The sequence below is a fragment of the Mixophyes fleayi genome, chromosome 5 (genome assembly GCF_038048845.1).
Source record: "Mixophyes fleayi isolate aMixFle1 chromosome 5, aMixFle1.hap1, whole genome shotgun sequence".
Lineage (NCBI taxonomy): Eukaryota > Metazoa > Chordata > Amphibia > Anura > Limnodynastidae > Mixophyes > Mixophyes fleayi.
The window spans coordinates 114,613,282-114,631,857 of record NC_134406.1 but is presented as its reverse complement, the minus strand read 5'-3'; the positions used below and the strand labels follow the sequence as shown (position 1 = coordinate 114,631,857).

General features: G+C 41.4%; 1 protein-coding gene across 13 annotated transcripts in view; it reads left to right on the top strand.

The window, feature by feature from the left end:
• Window positions 1-18,576, top strand: part of TRIO (trio Rho guanine nucleotide exchange factor) — a 535,982-nt gene that overhangs the window by 219,230 nt on the left and 298,176 nt on the right. For all 13 annotated transcript variants that reach the window (XR_012692805.1, XR_012692806.1, XR_012692804.1 and 10 more), the window contains exons 29-30: window positions 2,042-2,153; window positions 16,338-16,528. Coding sequence is in view for 4 of the 13 variants with exons in the window: in XM_075212723.1 (XP_075068824.1) it covers window positions 2,042-2,153; window positions 16,338-16,528 (303 nt within the window). In the remaining 9 variants the exon portion in view is untranslated. The remainder of the gene's footprint in view (window positions 1-2,041; window positions 2,154-16,337; window positions 16,529-18,576) is intronic.

Genomic DNA, 18,576 nt, shown 5'->3' with positions numbered 1-18,576 from the left:
AGGTGGGGAGACAGATATGGTAAGAGCTAGGCAGACACTGAAAGGGGAAGAAAGAAAAGACAGGCACATAATACAGAGTCACAAACACGAAGGGGGCGGGGGAAGAGAGACAGATGGGGGGTGGGACAGAGATGCGCATGCAAAATTAGAGACACACAGAGGAAGCAAGAAAAGCACAAGCACACCCACAAATAGACGCAGATGGGCACCAACAAATAAAATGGGAGAGAAGCAAACAGAAAGATACAGAGACATTGAGATTATAGGTGAAAGTCGTGGGGGAAAGATATGAATATATACCGCTAAGCAGTGAAGGAAACAAGGGGAGGAGCAGAGGTACCCAGGAGCCAAGCCCCGGTTGAAGAGGAGCAGAGGTCAGGGGCACACATGTAAGTAGAGGCAGCATGCGGATGGTCCCACTGTTGCACGCTGGGGTGGTTTCATCACTTCTGGCTGCCTCAGTGGTCTTTTAACAGTAAAAAAATAAATAAAAAAAAATAGCAGGAGCACCCCAGTCATAGGCAATCCCCACTTCTTCCCCCAGTAGGGAACCTCTGCAAAACCTATAGACTAACTGGGATAATTTTGATAATGATTTTTGTGCATTAGTGGATACGTTAGGGCTTTAATCCTTTTTATTATATAGCATGTTTTTAAGGGGCTGCAGTTCATCATCCAGTGATACTAGCAATTTTACAGTTCAAGTGAAAATATGTAAATAAAAATTATCTTAGGTTAATCATCCAATGGACAAAAATCCTTGAATGTTGGAGATTGTAACAGTGTAAAGCTGGGTACACACTACACTGTTTTCAGCAGATTATCGGGCCAATCAAACGATATATGACTGATTGGCCAGATATTTGTGAGTGTGTATACTTACCCGATGATCCAAAGTCGTCCCAAAGTGCCGATCATCGCTTCAGCTGGTTGGTCGGTACTGTTTGATTTTTGTCGTTCCAATCACTGTTTGCCCAGAGAAAGAGATTGCAGCCTGTCACTGTGTCTGTGTAGAGCTCTGCCTGTCACCGTGTTTGTGCAGCCTTTCCACCGCTTATCTATCCTAACAAGTATGCAGCCTGTCACTGTGTCCATCCCACGCTGTTCTGTTCAGCTGAACACCCCTTCCTGCTGGAAGATCTTCACTCCCTCAAAGGTAATTTTAGGTAACTTGGGCTAGCAATGAATAGGTTAAACGGGCTCCGGGAGGTAGTGAGAACTGTCGGGAATGACCAAATTAACAGCTAGGGCAGCAGCGTATTCAGAGCAGGAGATCTGAGCACAAACGAAGTGTATAGAGCATTAGAAGAAGTTACTGCAGCACATAAATTATACTCTTGACACAGTCTGGTCATAAGTCACAGGTGCCGCACAAACATGAGTACGGAGCTGGTGTCTGACCTGCAGTCAGCCTTTGCTGAAACACTGTTATCTTATGTAGCAGTGTGGAAATTAATATCTTGGCTTCTGAATCTTACAAAGTTCTTTGAGCATTTACCCACTGACACCCAGAGCAGCTGTCACTTGTAGCTGATGGTTAGGACAGAAGAAGAGCAGAGATTTGAAGGTAATTGGGTATAGTGTGTACACCTGAATCGGCAGGCTGATCGGGACTTCAAAAACTTTAGACCAATTTGTTATCTCTAACGATTGTATAAACGACTGTAGTGTGTACCCAGCTTTACAAACCATAAGATTGACACAAGCTAATAAGCATCAATAATGGGTCTTGAGATTGACTGCTCTTTATTGCTATGATTGTGCTCTTTATTGCTATGATTGTAAAACCTAATGTATTTTTTATTTGTTAGAAATGGAAAAAGACCTATGAAAAAGAAAGTTTGTACAATAAAAACTGAATCATGCATTTCATATAAGACTATTTGTAAAATACAGTTTTTTTGTTTTTAATATCGAATAGTAAAATGCATTTGAGTAAGATGCTTTCTCTCTACTGTTGTTAGTGTCATCCATGGCTGAGTGCCGAATTACTAATCATCTAAACGAGCAACCTTTTTTTTTTTTGTTAACATTTCTTCAGGAGCTCTTGACATGTTGTGAAGAAGGCAAGGGAGAAATTAAAGATGGATTAGAGGTGATGCTTAGTGTTCCAAAAAGAGCAAACGATGCCATGCATCTCAGCATGCTAGAAGGTAAAACCTGCAAACAAAAATAATTTCATAATCACTCTTTATATACTGGTGGGGTTACTGATTGTTCTTTACATGCACAAGCGTGGTTTTACACTTGCATACACAAACTGTATTTGGCCAATTTTTAAAACTGGTTTCTAAAGAAGAATGTGAAAGTGTCATAAATGCTTTATTTCTGAGTCATAAATTATCTTAAAAACAATGCACATTTAGCATCTGCTTTGCATAGAGATCAAAAAGGATTTATATATTTTTTTAAGAGTTGAAAGCATGAAGGGAAGGCTAAAGAAGTAGAAATAAATGCATACATTAAAAGACTGCACTTTATTTATTTTTTAACTTCAATAGTATTTTGTTTTTCAAAAATTATGGGGTACAGAAAGTAGAAAGGGATAGGGGTAAGGGGAGAACAAAAAAAATGGTAGGAGGGGTACATAGTGGGAGGGAACACAAACAATTCTGTTTCTAAACAACATTGTGCACATAAGGGAGGGAAACCAAATTGGTTCCCTCACAATTCTTGGGCGTTACCCTAGTCAGGTGATCACGAGGAAACTACTATTGGGATCGTTTGGGAACTTCACTAAGTGGGGGTGATGCGGTAGAAAATTAGAATCTATTCGATCTGGGGGCGCTCCCTCTCCTTCTGTAACATACACATGCCAGCAAAGCCATTTAATTATCAGGGATGAGGGGGCAGTGGAATAGGGCATCCCCACTGTCTCCATTTCAAAGCTGAAATGTACCTTGGTCACTACTTTCGGTATCAATGGTATCTGTGGTGACTTCCAACTCTGAGCTATGGAGGCTCTAACAGCAATCAGAATATGACTAAATACATATTTAGCATGTGGTGGGAACTGGGGGGGGGGGGGGGGTAATGCTGCAGTAACGCGACCTCTGGGGTAGGAGGGAGATTTTGCCCTGTAATCTTATTGGCTAACTGGAAGATTTGTACCCAGAACGACTGTATACGTGGACAGTTTCAGAATATATGCATCAAATCCCCAGGTATGTTACATTGTCCCCAGCAAAATTTTGACTGGGAGGGCCACGTTTTATGAAGTCTAGTTGGGGTAAGATACAATCTATTAATTTTTATCATCATTTCTGTGTGATTTATACTTTCGGAACAAATTAATAAAAATGGCTTCCCATTCTTCACTTTCCAACTCTAGGTGAAGGTCAGATTCCCACTACAATTGTATTTTAGTTTTATTTTCTGATGCAGAGGGGAGGGTATAGTGGTACCAGAAGGTAATGATGGCTTTATTATCTCTTTCTGTTAATTTAGTGAACAGCAAGTGCGGTGGTGTTGTAATATGTAGACCTAGTGTGGGAAGGGAATTAAACCAGTGTCTGACCTGCAGTTATTTATAAAATTCTTGGGAAGGGAGGTGAAATCTTTCCTTTATTTGCGTAAAAGAGAGTAGACTCTTATCGTCTAGTAAATCTGCAAATGAAGCTATACCCTTTGATACACATAGGTTGAGATTTAAGTTGGGGATTAACTTAGCCACTGCAGCTAAAGAGATATATTTAGTCATATAATTAGCCTCTAACACCTTGTCCCACACCACCAGGGAGCCCCTAGTTGTCTTAGGTAATTGAACTTTTACATGGCGCCAATTTTTTGAAACCCTGATCAAATCAGCCAATGGGAAATGCGGGTTAAGAGCTTTCTACAAATCCACTAGGGATGTGCACCGGCGACTTTTGGTGTCTCGTGTTTTGTGTTTTGGATTCGGATTTGCTTGAGGTTTTGGGTTCGGATTTGTCTCGCAAAACACCTGCCGAAAGGTTTTGGTTCGGATTTAAGGTTTTGGATTCGGATTTTTTTTGAAAAAAGCATAAAAAGTTCAAAAATCAAGTTTTTGGGCTTTTTTTTCACTCCTACGCTATTATTAACCTCAATAACATTCAATAACAATAATTTCCACTAATTTACAGTGTATTCTGAACACCTAACAATATTGTTAGTCGTCCAAAACGTTGCAACGAGGTATCTTTCTGGACTGCGTAGTGGAGTGGTCCCCACAATATAATAAGAAAACCGGCATCAACTGGTCTTAATTACACCAAAAATTGTACCTGGACTGCGCAGAGGAGTGGTCCCCAAAATATAATAAGAAAACCGGCATCAACTGGTCTTAATTACACCAAAAATTGTACCTGGACTGTGTAGAGGAGTGGTCCCCACAATATAATAAGAAATCCATCAACTGGTCTTAATTACACCAAAAATTGTACCTGGACTGCGTAGAAGAGTGGACCCTACAATATATTTAAAAACCCTCCACGGGTCTGAATTCCAAAAAAAAAGTTTCTTGACTGCGTAGTGTAGTGTTCCCCACAATATTATTTAAAAATTTTGCAGCAACAGTCAACGTTATTTAAGATCTGATACACCTCTATCTGGACTGCATAGTGGAGTGGCCCCGGTACTAAATTTGGTACCGGGGCCACAATACCTCCTCCAACTTCCAAGTGTAGTATTTATAACATATAAACACTACAGTAGTTCTAGCACGTTAATACCTCTTGTTTTAAATTGACAGGACATTTTACTTTTGGTTTAATTTTTTGAATTTGTTGACATTTTGTTTTACTTTTTGAACATGGCAAACGACTGTTGAATGGTCACATAATGCCAAAAAAAGAGTTGCAAGATGGAATTGTCCTTGGGCCCTCCCACCCACCCTTATGTTGTTGAAATAGGACATGCACACTTTAACAAACCAATCATTTCAGCGACAGGGCCTACCAAACAACTGTGGCTGAAATGATTGGTTTGTTTGGGCCCCCACACACCAAAAATCAATTCATCTCTCCCTGTACAAACTAAACAGGCTCTACTGAGGAAAGATGTCGTCCTCATCCTCAACCTCTGATTCCTCTCCCCCTACAGTGTGTACTTCCTCCTCCTCACACATTATCAATTCGTCCCCGCTGGACTCCACAACCACAGGTCCCTCTGTACTATCTGGAGGGCAGTTCTGTACTTCATTGAGGAATTGATTATTCATTTTTATAAACATCATTTTTTCAACGTTGTGAGGAAGCAACCTCCTTCGCCGCTCACTGACCAGGTTCCCCGCTGCACTAAAAACTCTTTCCGAGTACACACTGGAGGGGGGACAACTCAGGTAAAATAGAGCCAGTTTGTACAGGGGCTTCCAAACTGCCTTTTTTTCCTGCCAGTAACAATATGGACTGTCTGACATGTCTATTTGGATGGTGTCCGCAAAATAATCCTCCACCATTTTTTCTATTGTGACAGCATCCAATGCAACAGTAGACATGTCTGCAATGATTGGCAGGTCCTTCAGTCCGGACCAGATGTTATCAGCATCCCCGCCAGCGGGTCTTTTAGGAAAACTGAGCTTTTTCCTCGCAGCTTTATCCTCCAAATTTTTGTTTTCCATTATATGTAGCACAAGAGAGCATACCCCTAAGCCACACACACTCGGCAAAGCCTTTAAAAATTATATGCGGCACAGGAGAGTACCACTGGACTTATACTGCATAATCAGTGAACTTTGTAATATTGCAGTACCACTGGTGGACTTATACTGCAGAATCAGTGAACTTTGTAATATTGCAGTACCAATGGACTTATACTGCAGGATTGTTTTTGGATATTTTTTTTTAATTATTTTTTTTTTATAACTTTTTTTTAAATTTTTTTATAACTTGGGAATAATAGGGAAATAACAATGCCCTTAGAAGGACAGAGCACAGGACCCAGCAGCACCACTGAACTCAGAAGGACAGAGCACAGGACACAGCACAGCACAGGATATAGCAGGGCAGAGGACCACCTAACACAACCTCCCTCTACCCTGATCAATGCCTGAGTGAAGATGGCGGCGGCCAGCGGGGACTTTATGGAATCCTAGTATCGCGAGATCCGACAACGGGATTATGACTCGGAGCCTCGCTTTCAGTTTTGCAATTAGCGGGAATACCTGGATCTGGCTCGGATCGGCAAGGTTCGGGTGGGCTCGGATTTCAGATATCCGAGCCCGCTCATCCCTAAAATCCACCCATGGTTTTCGGTGCATCGGAAGGGACCAGTCCCGAAGCTGAGAAAGTAAACATGCTGCATGGTATCTATTCAAGTCTGGTAAAGCCAAACCTCCCTTTTGTTTAGGCAAATACATCCGAGAGCTGGCTATTTGTGGCGGTTTGTGCTTCCAAACATATAATATCATAATCGAAAGTAATTTATCTAATAAAGGTTTGGGCATACTAATAGAGAGAGTCCGAAATAAATACATCATTTTTGGGAGCAGCATCATCTTGAATGCCACGATCTTTCCCAACCAAGAGACCTCGCAGCAGACCCAGGATTTACTTAAGGTTGAAAGTTGGAGTGCTAAAGTTGAAAAATTGAGGTTAATTGTATTTTCTAATGAAGAGGTGATTTGAATACCTAAATATTGCAGTGCCGATATCTTCCAAGAGTTGCACCTTCATAGGTGGAATATTTATTGGAAGAGCTTCTGATTTAGTAGAATTTAGCTTATATTATTAAGCTCGGCTATATATGTATCTAGAATATTATAAAGGTCGGCTGCGAAGTCTCAGGTTCGGTTACAATGAGCAGAACGTCGTCAGCAAACAGACATATTTAATGCAAGGTGTTTTTTTAACAATGGTGCCAGGAAACAGATGTGAGGATCTAATGGATATGGCCAGGGGTTCCATTGCCAGGACAAATATCAAAGGGGGATAAAGGACAATCCTGTCGGGTTCTGTTTGTAATCGTGAATTTATCCAACAGGAATCGGTTGCTAAACACTCTAGCCGAAGAGTGGGAATATAGGGCCGAAATAGCCCTCAAGAAGTCGCCATGGAATCCAAACCGGAGAAGGACCTCCTCCATGTAGTCCCAATGTAACCTATCAAATGCCTTCTTGGCATGAAGGGAGAGGACTAATAGTTCAGATTTGGCCTCTGAGAACCATTCTATAATATTAAGCACTCTTCTCGGATTATCTGGGGCCTGTCGCCCCTAAACGAATCCCACCTGAACTGGATGGTTCAAATTCGGGAGTAGTCCATTAAGTCTATTTGCTATCAAGCATATATTTTAATATCGGAATTCAGAAAGGCGATTGGTCTATAATTGAGACACAATGCTGGGTCCTTTCTGGCTTGGGTATAGCAATGATTCGAGATTCTAACATCTTAGAGGGAAATGACCCCTGTTTTGTACCCGCGTTAAAAAGTTGTTCTAATATCGGGAGGAGATCTTCCTGGAATATAACATAAAAACCATTGATATAGCCATCAGGCCCCAGGGCTTTGTCTCTTGGTAGGTTTTTAATAACTGTTTGGATCTCAGCTTGGGACCTGGGGGCAGATAGGAATTCTGCGGTCTCCTGGTCTACTTTAGGGATATGTTGGAGAAAACAAGAGGAAAGAAAAATAGGTTTATACGATGCACTAAGAACTCCACTAGTAAGTAAAATGTAGATAGATCAGGGATTAATCAGGGGCTTGGTTTTAAAACGTAACTTTTATTACATAAATTTGAATAAAATATTTTTTTAAAACAGCGAAATATTAAACAAAATAAAATAGATAAATGGAGTGGTCAGTAAAAGCTGGTCACATCTTATAAGTCTCACACTAATTATATGGGGCAGTAAATTAAATATAGTCTTCTTATATAAAGATTATTATCATATACCCTCTATATAATGTAAGAGCAGTCCAGAGGTTAAACGTTATCCATTGCTTAATATAGTGGAACATTTTAGTGGGTTAATGGTTCACTCAATATAGCTCATATAACAGTGCTGTCCCGATTCTAATATAAATAGAAGTGTAGTTTATGAATTGCTTCTGGACATAACGTATTAAAAAACTCTTTGGGGCATATTCAATTGGTTTTTTTCCGCGCCGCGGAAAAACTATTACCGTTACTCGGGAGCTGCGAACTGAAATCCAGCGAGAAAATTACCGTATTAACGTTTTTTCCACACGCGATTATCGTAATAACGGTAATCGTGCTCGGACCACGAGATTTTCTGCGTTTCCGCCGAGAATTGAATATGCCCCTTTAAGCGCTGCTACTATAATGTCAATTGTAGCAAAATTGTATCTTATGTAATTTAGATCGCACAAAGAAATAGTAGTAAGGCAAACAGGTTTTTCTTTAATATCTCCAATCGAGAATTGGTGTGTCCCTATGTTAGTGTTATGGATATCTCAAGTTGAGAATACTCTCTATGGTGTTGAAAGCCTTGGATTTTAACCTAGGATTATTTTAGAATCAAATATAGCGGGGAATGTCGCATTTGGTATTTATAAAGTAAATTATATGCTACGGCGCATTTAAAGAAATTGTTTCTTATTGACGGTGTAAATGTTATATAATACTGTATTAACTTAATTGTGGCAAATAATTGTATTGCTCGTATTGCGACACTTTTGATAATTCCCCGTACCTTCTGTACTGGAAAGATGAGTTATATTCTAAGATGCATGAGATATAGATAGTTGTCCCACATGCAATCGCTTGAATAACTAAATAGTGTTGACTATATAGAGTGCCCAATAGGTTAATGCATACTTCTATAATCCGTATAGTGTTAGAGTTACTCTGACTGTCAATTCGGAACACCAAAGGGTATAACGGCTGTAGTTCTATCACATTGTAACTGCTATATGGATGAATTGCTTCCGTTCGTTAACCCTGAAGAGACACAGAAATACCAAGCACTGATGAGCCAGTAGCGCATACGGTAAATGTGCACCTTACAAATTAAATGAATAATAGTAGTTTCTCTAAAGTTGAAATTTGTATTCTGAACTACTCGATAATGTTGGACGGTTAACAAGTGGGATGTGACCAGTGAAACCGACGCGCGTTTTGCTGGTAGTATGCTTGTTCCCTACTTTAGGGATATGTAAGCTACTTAAGAAACCATCTATGTTTGACGGAGATGGTTGATGCAAATAAGCTATCATCTTTCAAATTATAGAGTTTAGCATAATACTGAGCGAACATATTAGGTATACTTTTAGGGTTAGATACTTTTTGTCCACCTACGTCCACTAGACGTTTAATTCTATGTTTGGATCATTGACCCCTGCACTTTCTAGCCAAAAGCCTCCCCACTTTGTTCCCTGCAAGATAACATTTTTGCCTAAGTTTAGTCAAAGCTTGTTGTGTTTTGGCCATCAACAATTTCTGGAGTTGACCTCGGACCTCATTCTTTAGTTCAGTAGAGGTGTTCTCCATATTTTGGCATTCTAAGTTTTGTAGCTTTAATTCTAACTCCGTTTGATGATGTGCATTAGCTCTTTTTAAACGGGAGCCTGTCTGAATCGCTACTCACCTCAGAACTGCCTTCAAAGCACACCAAAAATACTAAATATATTAGTGTCGTCCATGGAATTATTTTGACAATATTGGTCAAGAGCATTCCCGAGGTCTAATTTAGCTTCCAGAAGTGTCAATAGATGTGTCGGCATGCGCTAGGGCCTAAGAGGTTCGTACGGTCTGCTCTGTGCCAAGTCCATAACACTGGAGTATGGTCAGACCAACAAATTGGTAAAAATTTAATTTGTTTAGTGGCCTGTAGTGTCCACTTATCAGTTAAGGTGAGGTCTATACGGGAATATGAATTATGGACAGAGGAAAAATACGTGTAATCCTTGCCACTCGGTTCCGAGGTTCTCCAGACATCGTACAAGTCGAACTCTGCTAACAGCTTAGAAAAGGCTACTGAAGACCCTGGTATAACGGGAAGAGTAGGGTTATGAGGAGAAGAAGGGGAGGACCTATCTAGCCTATTGTCTGCCACAATATTAAAGTCCCCCTTGACATTCAAATTATCCTCTTTGTGTTTCTCTATTTCCTGGAACACTCTTCTTAAAAAAGGAATCTGATGGGAATTTGGAGCGTAAAGTGAAACCAAGGTCACTGGTTTGTTTTCTAATAGACCAATTAGAATCACGTATCTACCCGCTTTATCTGCTATGGTAATCTTATTCACATATGTAACTCTACTACTAAATAGCAGAGCTGCTCCTTTACATTTTAATGGGCCATTTGCTGTGAAGCAAGTCGGATAATGGTCGAAGAGTGGGGGGAGCTGCGGCTCTAAAATGTTTCCTGCGGGGCTACTATATTGGCATGCAACTTGTGAAATGAAGTTAGGGCTAGTCTCTTATTTGGAGCATTCAAACCCCTAACATTTTGCGTAAGAAATTTAATCATCTACAATAAAAAGTATGTCTATTATACTACACCGTAGGTAATTTAGTGCCCTATGACCTTTCTTGGAGAGGGGCATCAAGTAGCATTGTATAATAGGGTAATGAGAATGGTCCACATGTGGGACATCGATACCCAAGAAATGAGTCTTGAAAAAGTGGCAACTTTAATATAAAGCGGGGTGTTTCCAATTAAGGGGGGGGGGGTGATAAAGATGGGAGAGGAAAGCATGAGAAAAAATAAGGGAAAAAAACCTGAAATAACCCAAAACATTGGGTTTGTAGCGGTTCCCAAAGTGTGCGCCACGGCTGCCTGGGGTGCCGCGTCGCTGTCACAAGGGTGCCGCAATCGCCCTAGCAATAAAAAGGAGAAAAACAACAACAAACGTACCAATCATCCAGCGCCGGATCCTCCTCATTGACTGCTGGGCGTGACGTCATCACGTCCGTCGGCCTCAATGAGGAGCAGCAGCAGAGAGGACGTCCGGAAAGAAGGTAAGTAAAGGAGAGTGAAAGGGGGCACAGAGAGACGCGCTCAAGGGGGGCACAGAGAGACGCGCTCAAGGGGGGCACAGAGAGACGCGCTCAAGGGGGGCACAGAGAGACGCGCTCAAGGGGGGCACAGAGAGACGCGCTCAAGGGGGGCACAGAGAGACGCGCTCAAGGGGGGCACAGAGAGGCGCGCTCAAGGGGGGCACAGAGAGGCGCGCTCAAGGGGGGCACAAAGAGGCGCTCTCAAGGGGCACTGAGAGACGCGCGCTGAAGGGGCACTGAGAGACGCGCGCTGAAGGGGCACTGAGAGACGCGCGCTGAAGGGGCACTGAGAGACGCGCGCTGAAGGGGCGCTGAAGGAGGCTGGGGGGGCAGAGTAATATGGTGAAGGGCACAATGTGATGGTGAAGGGGCCTAAATACATCTTGTGTCATTTTTACCCAACTACTTAAAAAACGGGACTACCCGGTAGTTATTTTGGCTTAGGGGTGCCTTGGAAAGATCATGGTGACCCTAAGGGTGCCTCGAACTGAGGAAGTTTGGGGACCACTGGGTTAGAGTATTTGCTGTTAGGGAAGAGAAACCAGCAAATAAATAACTAGGGGCAGGTTGAGCCAATTGTGGCTCACCTCATCCATGTCAACCCAATAAATCCATGCAAATTTAAATAATCTAAAATTCAATCGTATCAGAGGGAATATAAACAAAGTGCAAAGATATAAAAGTTCAAATTCCACATATCTTAAAACAACATAACAGTAAAACATTGACACAATGCAGAAATACTACCTTAACCGGTAAACGTAACCTATGGATAAATAATGTGGGTCGAGTTATTCCTCCTGATGATTAACTTGACAGGAAATCCCCATCTGTATATGATGTCTTGGTCTTTTAGTGCTTTGGTGATTGCTTGGAAGGATCTCCGTTTAGATATCATAGCCATAGAGAAGTCTTGAAATATCTGAAGTTTCTGAAGGAAATCAGCATTACTGATCTAGCCGCTCTTGGTATACGTTCTTTAGTTTGGAAGAAGTGGATTCTCATAAGTGTGTCTCTAGGTAGGTCATCCAACACTGATCTTGGTCTAGGAAGCCTATGTATGCGGTCAATCATCAAGTCCTGTTCAGTCACTCCAGGCAATAGTTTGCGGAAAAGATCAGTTACATAGGGGAGTAATTCAGCTAATTGAATCTGGAATACCCAGAATCTTGATTTCGTTCTATCTGGATCTATCCTCCATATCCACAATCTTGTCCTGAAGTGTGTTCACTTCTGCTTTCAAGGTTTTGTGCTCTGTTATAAGATTATTATGCAAGGCCGTCAGCTCTTCCATTTTATCTTCAATGTGGCTAGTACGACTTCCCAACTCTGTTACCTCCCGCTGTATCTCCTTGATAGACGATCTCATTTCTGATAATATTTCGGATTTAAATATGGAGAACATGTTCTGCATAGCCTTAATCGTGATAGGACCATTAGAATCCGAATTGTCAGTGGAGATCACATGATGAGCAGCAGACTAAGTAGCTGGAGTAGCAGCGGAGGTCTTGCTCTTGGGTGTCTTTAACCTCTTGGAGGTACCAACGTCTGGAATGGTAACTTGTGGTTTGAAGAATTGAACTGGTAAAGCAGACGTGATGACTTTTTCATTTTTTTCGGAGCTATTAGGGCACCAGACAAAATAAAAGGAGCAGCAATGAGAGATAAAACTATCCAAAACACCCTTTACGCGGGAGCGTGTAATATATTAAGTGATATGTTGATAAGATAGCGTTAGCTGTGGACGGGCTGACATTGAAGATGGTTGGGTCAGAGACTAATTTTTAGGGTGACATGGGTAGAGGGACCCCCTGCCATCACGCCATGGGCATAAATATCTTAGGCATAATTCAAAGATGCAAAAAGCTTGTGGGAGGAGCCATTTGTAGATGTTTTCAAGGCTTAACCCCGTCTTATAGAGCTACTAGGTGCTGTGCAGACCACCTGCGAGATGTAACGAAGACGTGCACTTCACTTAATGAGTAGACTCCAGCAAGGATTATTACGGACAAGGGCTAGCTTTTTGAGCAACCAGCAGGTGGCAGTCTAGCCTTATACTTGTCTCACGCTAGATAGAGACTGGAATAGAATGTATACAGCAATACAGCATCAACATGCTAATGCCTGTCATATGTGGGGGGACAAGGGCACAGTACCTCAGCCAGCAAGCCAGAAGCTCAGGTGACAGTGGAACAGACAAATGTCGTCTTGTGTGTTCACTGCTGCACACGACCACTCCTCTCCCCCCTCCTCAGCTCTACATATGCCTCCACCGCTGACTCAGTCCCCACAGCCCTCCCCGGCCCACAGGCTCTGCGGATCACACTCCAAGGATGACGCCGGCAGGTTAGTGCTGCTGTTATTTTTATTCACTGGAGGGGAAGGACGGGACTGCGGCAGGGTCCAGTGAGCAGCATTCCCCACACCTCTCGCCGCCAATTACTGCCTTGCCAGCCACGCTCCAGGTGTGCGCTTGGCACACTTGTATACAGAGACGCAGAGGGGGGCAATAGAAAGCGTCTTGGATCCCGGGAGTCCTGATATCGGTGGGTTAGGGTACAGTTTCCCTGGAGCTTGCCAGCCACGTGTCCTCCGCCGATGGCGTCCAAACCACGCCACCTGCAGTTAATTTTTATACTATAAAATATAAAGGCAACTAATTTTAAGAGGATGCCACCTATGATGCTAAAAGGAAAACTTACCTCATTTCTAACAAATAGACCACTTTAAAAGCCATCAGACAGTAACATAAAGAACTGTATTTATTTGTCTTGTGAAGTTGTAGGTTTCCTACTGTACAGTCTCACAAAGGTTAGTATTTGTGACAAAACGAGTTTGATAACACTTTAATCAGTCCATCGTGTTTCTCACATAATGTGGATAATATCAAGTACTTTTTATAGCCCTTGCTTTTGTTCCCCAGCTCAACAGAACACAACTGCAGTGTCTAATTACATGTGGATAAGGGGACATTGTAGCTCATTGTAAATATGTATATTTGTTGTTCTATATTGCTGATGTGGCAGTGAGGTTGTTATTCATTGTCCTTAAAGTGAAGTCAGGGGCTTATGGGTAGGGATCAGTTTGCAAGATACTGGTGAGGGGAAAGGCTAATTAGTATCCATTTTCTAGGCAAAACTCCACAGACATTTTGTCTACAATCTGGCAAGGGAGGTTCTGTGAAAGTACAGCTCATCTCCACACCCCTCTCCAACCTCCTTGACCAGGACTCATAAATGTTTAACAAGGAGAGGCCCAGCGGTTTGCCCAGGGAGGGGAAAGCACTGTGGAAATTTGACTTTAGATATAAGGAGCCACTCCAGGGAGGGAGGTGATATTCATTCTGGGATTTTGAATCATGGAAGGTGCAGTGTAGCTGGTTTTTGAGTATCCATTCTCTACCAATGAACTACAGCTACAGCTAAGAGAAGAACTCCATGGGCCTTTAAGTCTGGACATCGAGGTGATTTCTTAAGCTAGTGGGGTAAGGGACAGATGATGTGGTAAACCTGCCTAGCATTTATTTACTGTGTGTACATAATAATCTAGTGATTGATTGTTTTTATTAAAATATATGTAATGCTTTACCTTCTAGCTGCATTTGCCTGCGTGACTAATAACAACCTTAGTAGGTACTGGGTAGACTTCCCTGGCCTAGGAAGGCACCTGTGGGTGGCCAGCCAGAGTGAAGTGGGTAGAATTGGGCCAGAAAACCCGGTTTGTTCACAGTATTACTGCCTCACAGCGCAGGGTCCATGGGTTTGATTCCGACCAGGGCGCTATCTATATGCAGTTTTTATCTTCTCCCCATGTTTGTATTGGTTGCTTCTGTGTGCGCTGGTTACTTCCCAAAAAAATACAGTTTAATTGGCTTCTGACTTCACTAGTGTATTTGTGTGGTAGGGAGTTTAGACTTTAAACTCCAATGGGACAAAGACTGGATTCAGTATTCTCTGGAATGCTCTGCGTAATATGGTGGTGCTATACAAATAAACAAAAGTAATAATCATAATAATAATAATTGTATATGTATTTGTGCATGTATACAAGTTTGTCTATAAAGAATAAATTTGGGCAAATATGTACTGACAAACTATTGGTACCATTATCTTGAGCAAAACATAAGAGTAATTGTTTGAGAACTGGTCAGTCAGGATATTCTGCATTCAACAGTTATTTCAGAACTCAAATGGCCATTTGATAGGATAATTACACCAAAAACTGAATTCGGCTTTGGGTGGAATACTTTGTGTAATACCCAGTCCGAAGAGGACAGAAGCGTGTAGCTTCTCTTCTCCATTTATTAGAAAGTTACAAAACAGCTACTGTTGGGAAAAAAAAATATACGTATGGAATAACTGCTTTGGTAACTGAATAACTTGTCTGTATGAACTTTGTTTCATATAAATGCTTTTGATACAGTAATCTTACGAATTGTTTTTTTTTTAGCTATATGACACATGAGCCTTGCATCACTAAGTACTAGGGCCTACTCCTTCCTTTATGAACCTGACTTCCTGCTGACATCCTTTTCCCCCCTTCCCATTATGATACTGACTTGCCCCCAGTAATGTATTCACATAAGAAGACTGGTCACTGCAACCCACATGATTAACTCATCTTTTGAAATTGTGGTGCTGTGAACATTACAATGATTTGAGTCTCAACAGTTTGATCTCTCCCAGTCCACATGAAAGCTGTGAGGAGAGATGAGGAAGAGATAATTTGTGTACAAATAGACTCTCAGGCTCTTGTAAAAATACACCTGAAAAAGATTGACATATTGGCACTGGTGGCTAGCATAATTTTGGTAGGAGTCATAGAATTTGAGGTTTAAGAGATATTTTAAAAGTTACGCCATGATAGGTTTACATTCAAAAGTACTTACTACCTGTACACAACGGTGAACATATAGAGGGCACGTTCCTGTATCACTCACAAGCTCTCCTGTGGTGAGTTCTGGTGGAACGTTGCCCAGACAACAGCCTTCACATGAAGAATGTGTTGAATTAAATGCTCTCTCTTGGATGGAAAGGGTCATGGTTAATAAAAACAAAAGTAGTTTGATGATTGGTCCTCTTTAAACAATCTATAAAAAGTACCCTTGGATCATGGGCAGATACCATGTTTTTTTTATAAGTGTACAGTATAATTCACTTCAATATTCAAAGAAAGTTTGCTAAAGTTTCCCTTTTGTTAATTTGCTGCATATAACACAGGGACCTTACCTCAAATTTTGATTTGAGACAATTGAGAATCCAAATAGGCCTTACCTACAGTGAAGGCACAGATTTTTTTTATGACATGATTTCCCCTTCCTATTACAACATGCAGGTTAATAGCTCTTATAAGAGTTTAGTTATTTGTTGTGATTTATAATTTTTATCTCTAAATTTTCTTTCATCTTCACAACTCCAGGTTTTGAGGAGAACATTGAATCTCAGGGAGAACTGATTCTACAGGAATCCTTCCAAGTTTGGGACCCTAAAACTTTGATTAGGAAGGGCAGAGAGAGACATCTTTTTCTTTTTGAGATGTCTCTAGTCTTCAGTAAAGAGGTGAAAGATTCCAGTGGAAGAAGCAAGTATATTTACAAGATGAAATTATTTGTAAGTAGCGTTTAATGTTAAGCTTCAAGAATTATACAAGTGTCTCTGTTGCCTGACTCATAGATTGGTTTGGGTCTCATCCTTGTTATCACTGCTGTTTCTGTTACAAAGTCCCCTGGAAGTATCATATCCTTTATTGCTGGTGGAAGAGTTTGCTTAAACCCACCTACTACTCTAGATCAAATTTCCATGTAACATTTGTTCTATGCATTCTGGGGGAGGGGTGATTAAATTTATATAAAGATAAAGTTCCTCCGACAAATCGGAGAACACTGGATATTTTATACAGCTACTTTAAAATTCACTCTGTATTGAAAACCAAACCGTAATAAGAAGAGTAGTATTTCAGTGTATTGAACTAACATTTGTTAATACAGATGATGAAGTAGTAGTGGTCCATGCTGTTACTGACTCCACTAGGTCAGTTGATAAGTATTTGTAACAATGGCCATTGATCAATTTATTGGTGAGAGGATTTAATTCCCTCTCAACTTAATGTCTTGTATTGAAAACCTGGGAGCTGATCTCAGGAACTGCAGGGGAGGGGAAGTATTTTCATTATGTCCAGCTGTTAATTCTCAAGCGGAGGAACAGGAACTGAGCTCTTTTAAGGAAATAGGTATTGGGTGCACAAGTAAGGGAGAACATTTTGTATTGTATGCATTAGGGTAATTAGAGATTTTAGGAATGGAGTTTTACATTTATACATTGTACATACAGATAATATTGCAGTACATGGTATTTAAAAAAGTCAGACATGCGTGCTGGTTGCAACAAAAGCTGTATTATCTGTGATTGTACTCGCATCTTAGTCACAGTTGATTTTTAATCTCTGTATTTCTCATTCAGGCCACTTGGGAGACGCTGCTTACCATGAGGAATAGAGGGCACTTTGCCCGGAGTAAGGCACTAATACAATAAAGACTTGTCTGCCCTGCTCTTAACCCTCTATGTCCCCTGTACAGAGACGCATCAGTTTTTTATTTAGTGCATAAGTAGTAGGGTGCATTTCTTTAGGTTTTCTTTTATTATTTTCTAGCTTACTAACAGTGGTGGTGTTGTGGAGAACACAGTTGCATGAAAGCGGTGATTGTGCCATAAGCGCTTATTTCTACGCCCCGACTCTCCAATGGCAGTGCTACCGGAGAAAGTTCACAAGGTCAGCTTCACGTATTGGTGATTAAGAACACAGGATCAGACCACATCTTGGAGCCACGACAAGCTAGCCCAAGTCTTTTCCAGCGTGGGTGAGACAGGGCTGACTGTGGGCTCTCCTGGCTACCAGAAAGAGTGACTCTACAATGAAGATGTGAGGTAGACAGCATTGGACACTCAGATAGTCCAGGAAATAGTCGGGTGAAAGCTGCGCAGAGTAAGCCCCACACCAGGGGCTATTGTGGCAGGGTAACGAGCTGCCATAATTGAGTTGGAGATGGGGTGAAGTTGCTTTTTTTTCTCCACTAGTAGCACCTCCCCTTTGGTGGAATGCTGTGCCAGAAACCTGCCATTTCCTATTTGTTTCCTAAATTATAAAATATTGTCATACCTTGTTAACATTTTTCAGGTTTGTTGTTATACTCTCTCTCCTTCTTGTGGTTGAGTACTGACTTTATTTAGCACTCCTATTTAAAAATAAACGCGATTGTTTTATATATTTGTGCAGAGCCTGCTAAATCAATCTCTGTGTCCTAGATTGTATTCTATGGTTTTTTCCTTCTTTTTTCTGTGTTTCTGCCTTTATTCTGTCAGGAAAAAAGAACTGCTTCCAGATCCAAGGCTGCCTGGAGCAGATCTGTATTCTACTTCATCTCTTCTAAATGTCATGGAAAGTTACCCAGTGAGCGTTCGGAACCAGATGCCTGATGCACGACTTGTGATTCTGAGGACCAGGGTCCACATATGTCCGGGGAGGATGCAACAGAAATGTCGGAGCCAGCCTGAGCCAAGACGCTAACTCAGTCCATTGCCTCATAAGCGTCGGGCTATTACCCCAAGTCCATGTGATCAGAGATTTTGAATCTGAACACTCCTCTCAGGTAGAGGGTGGG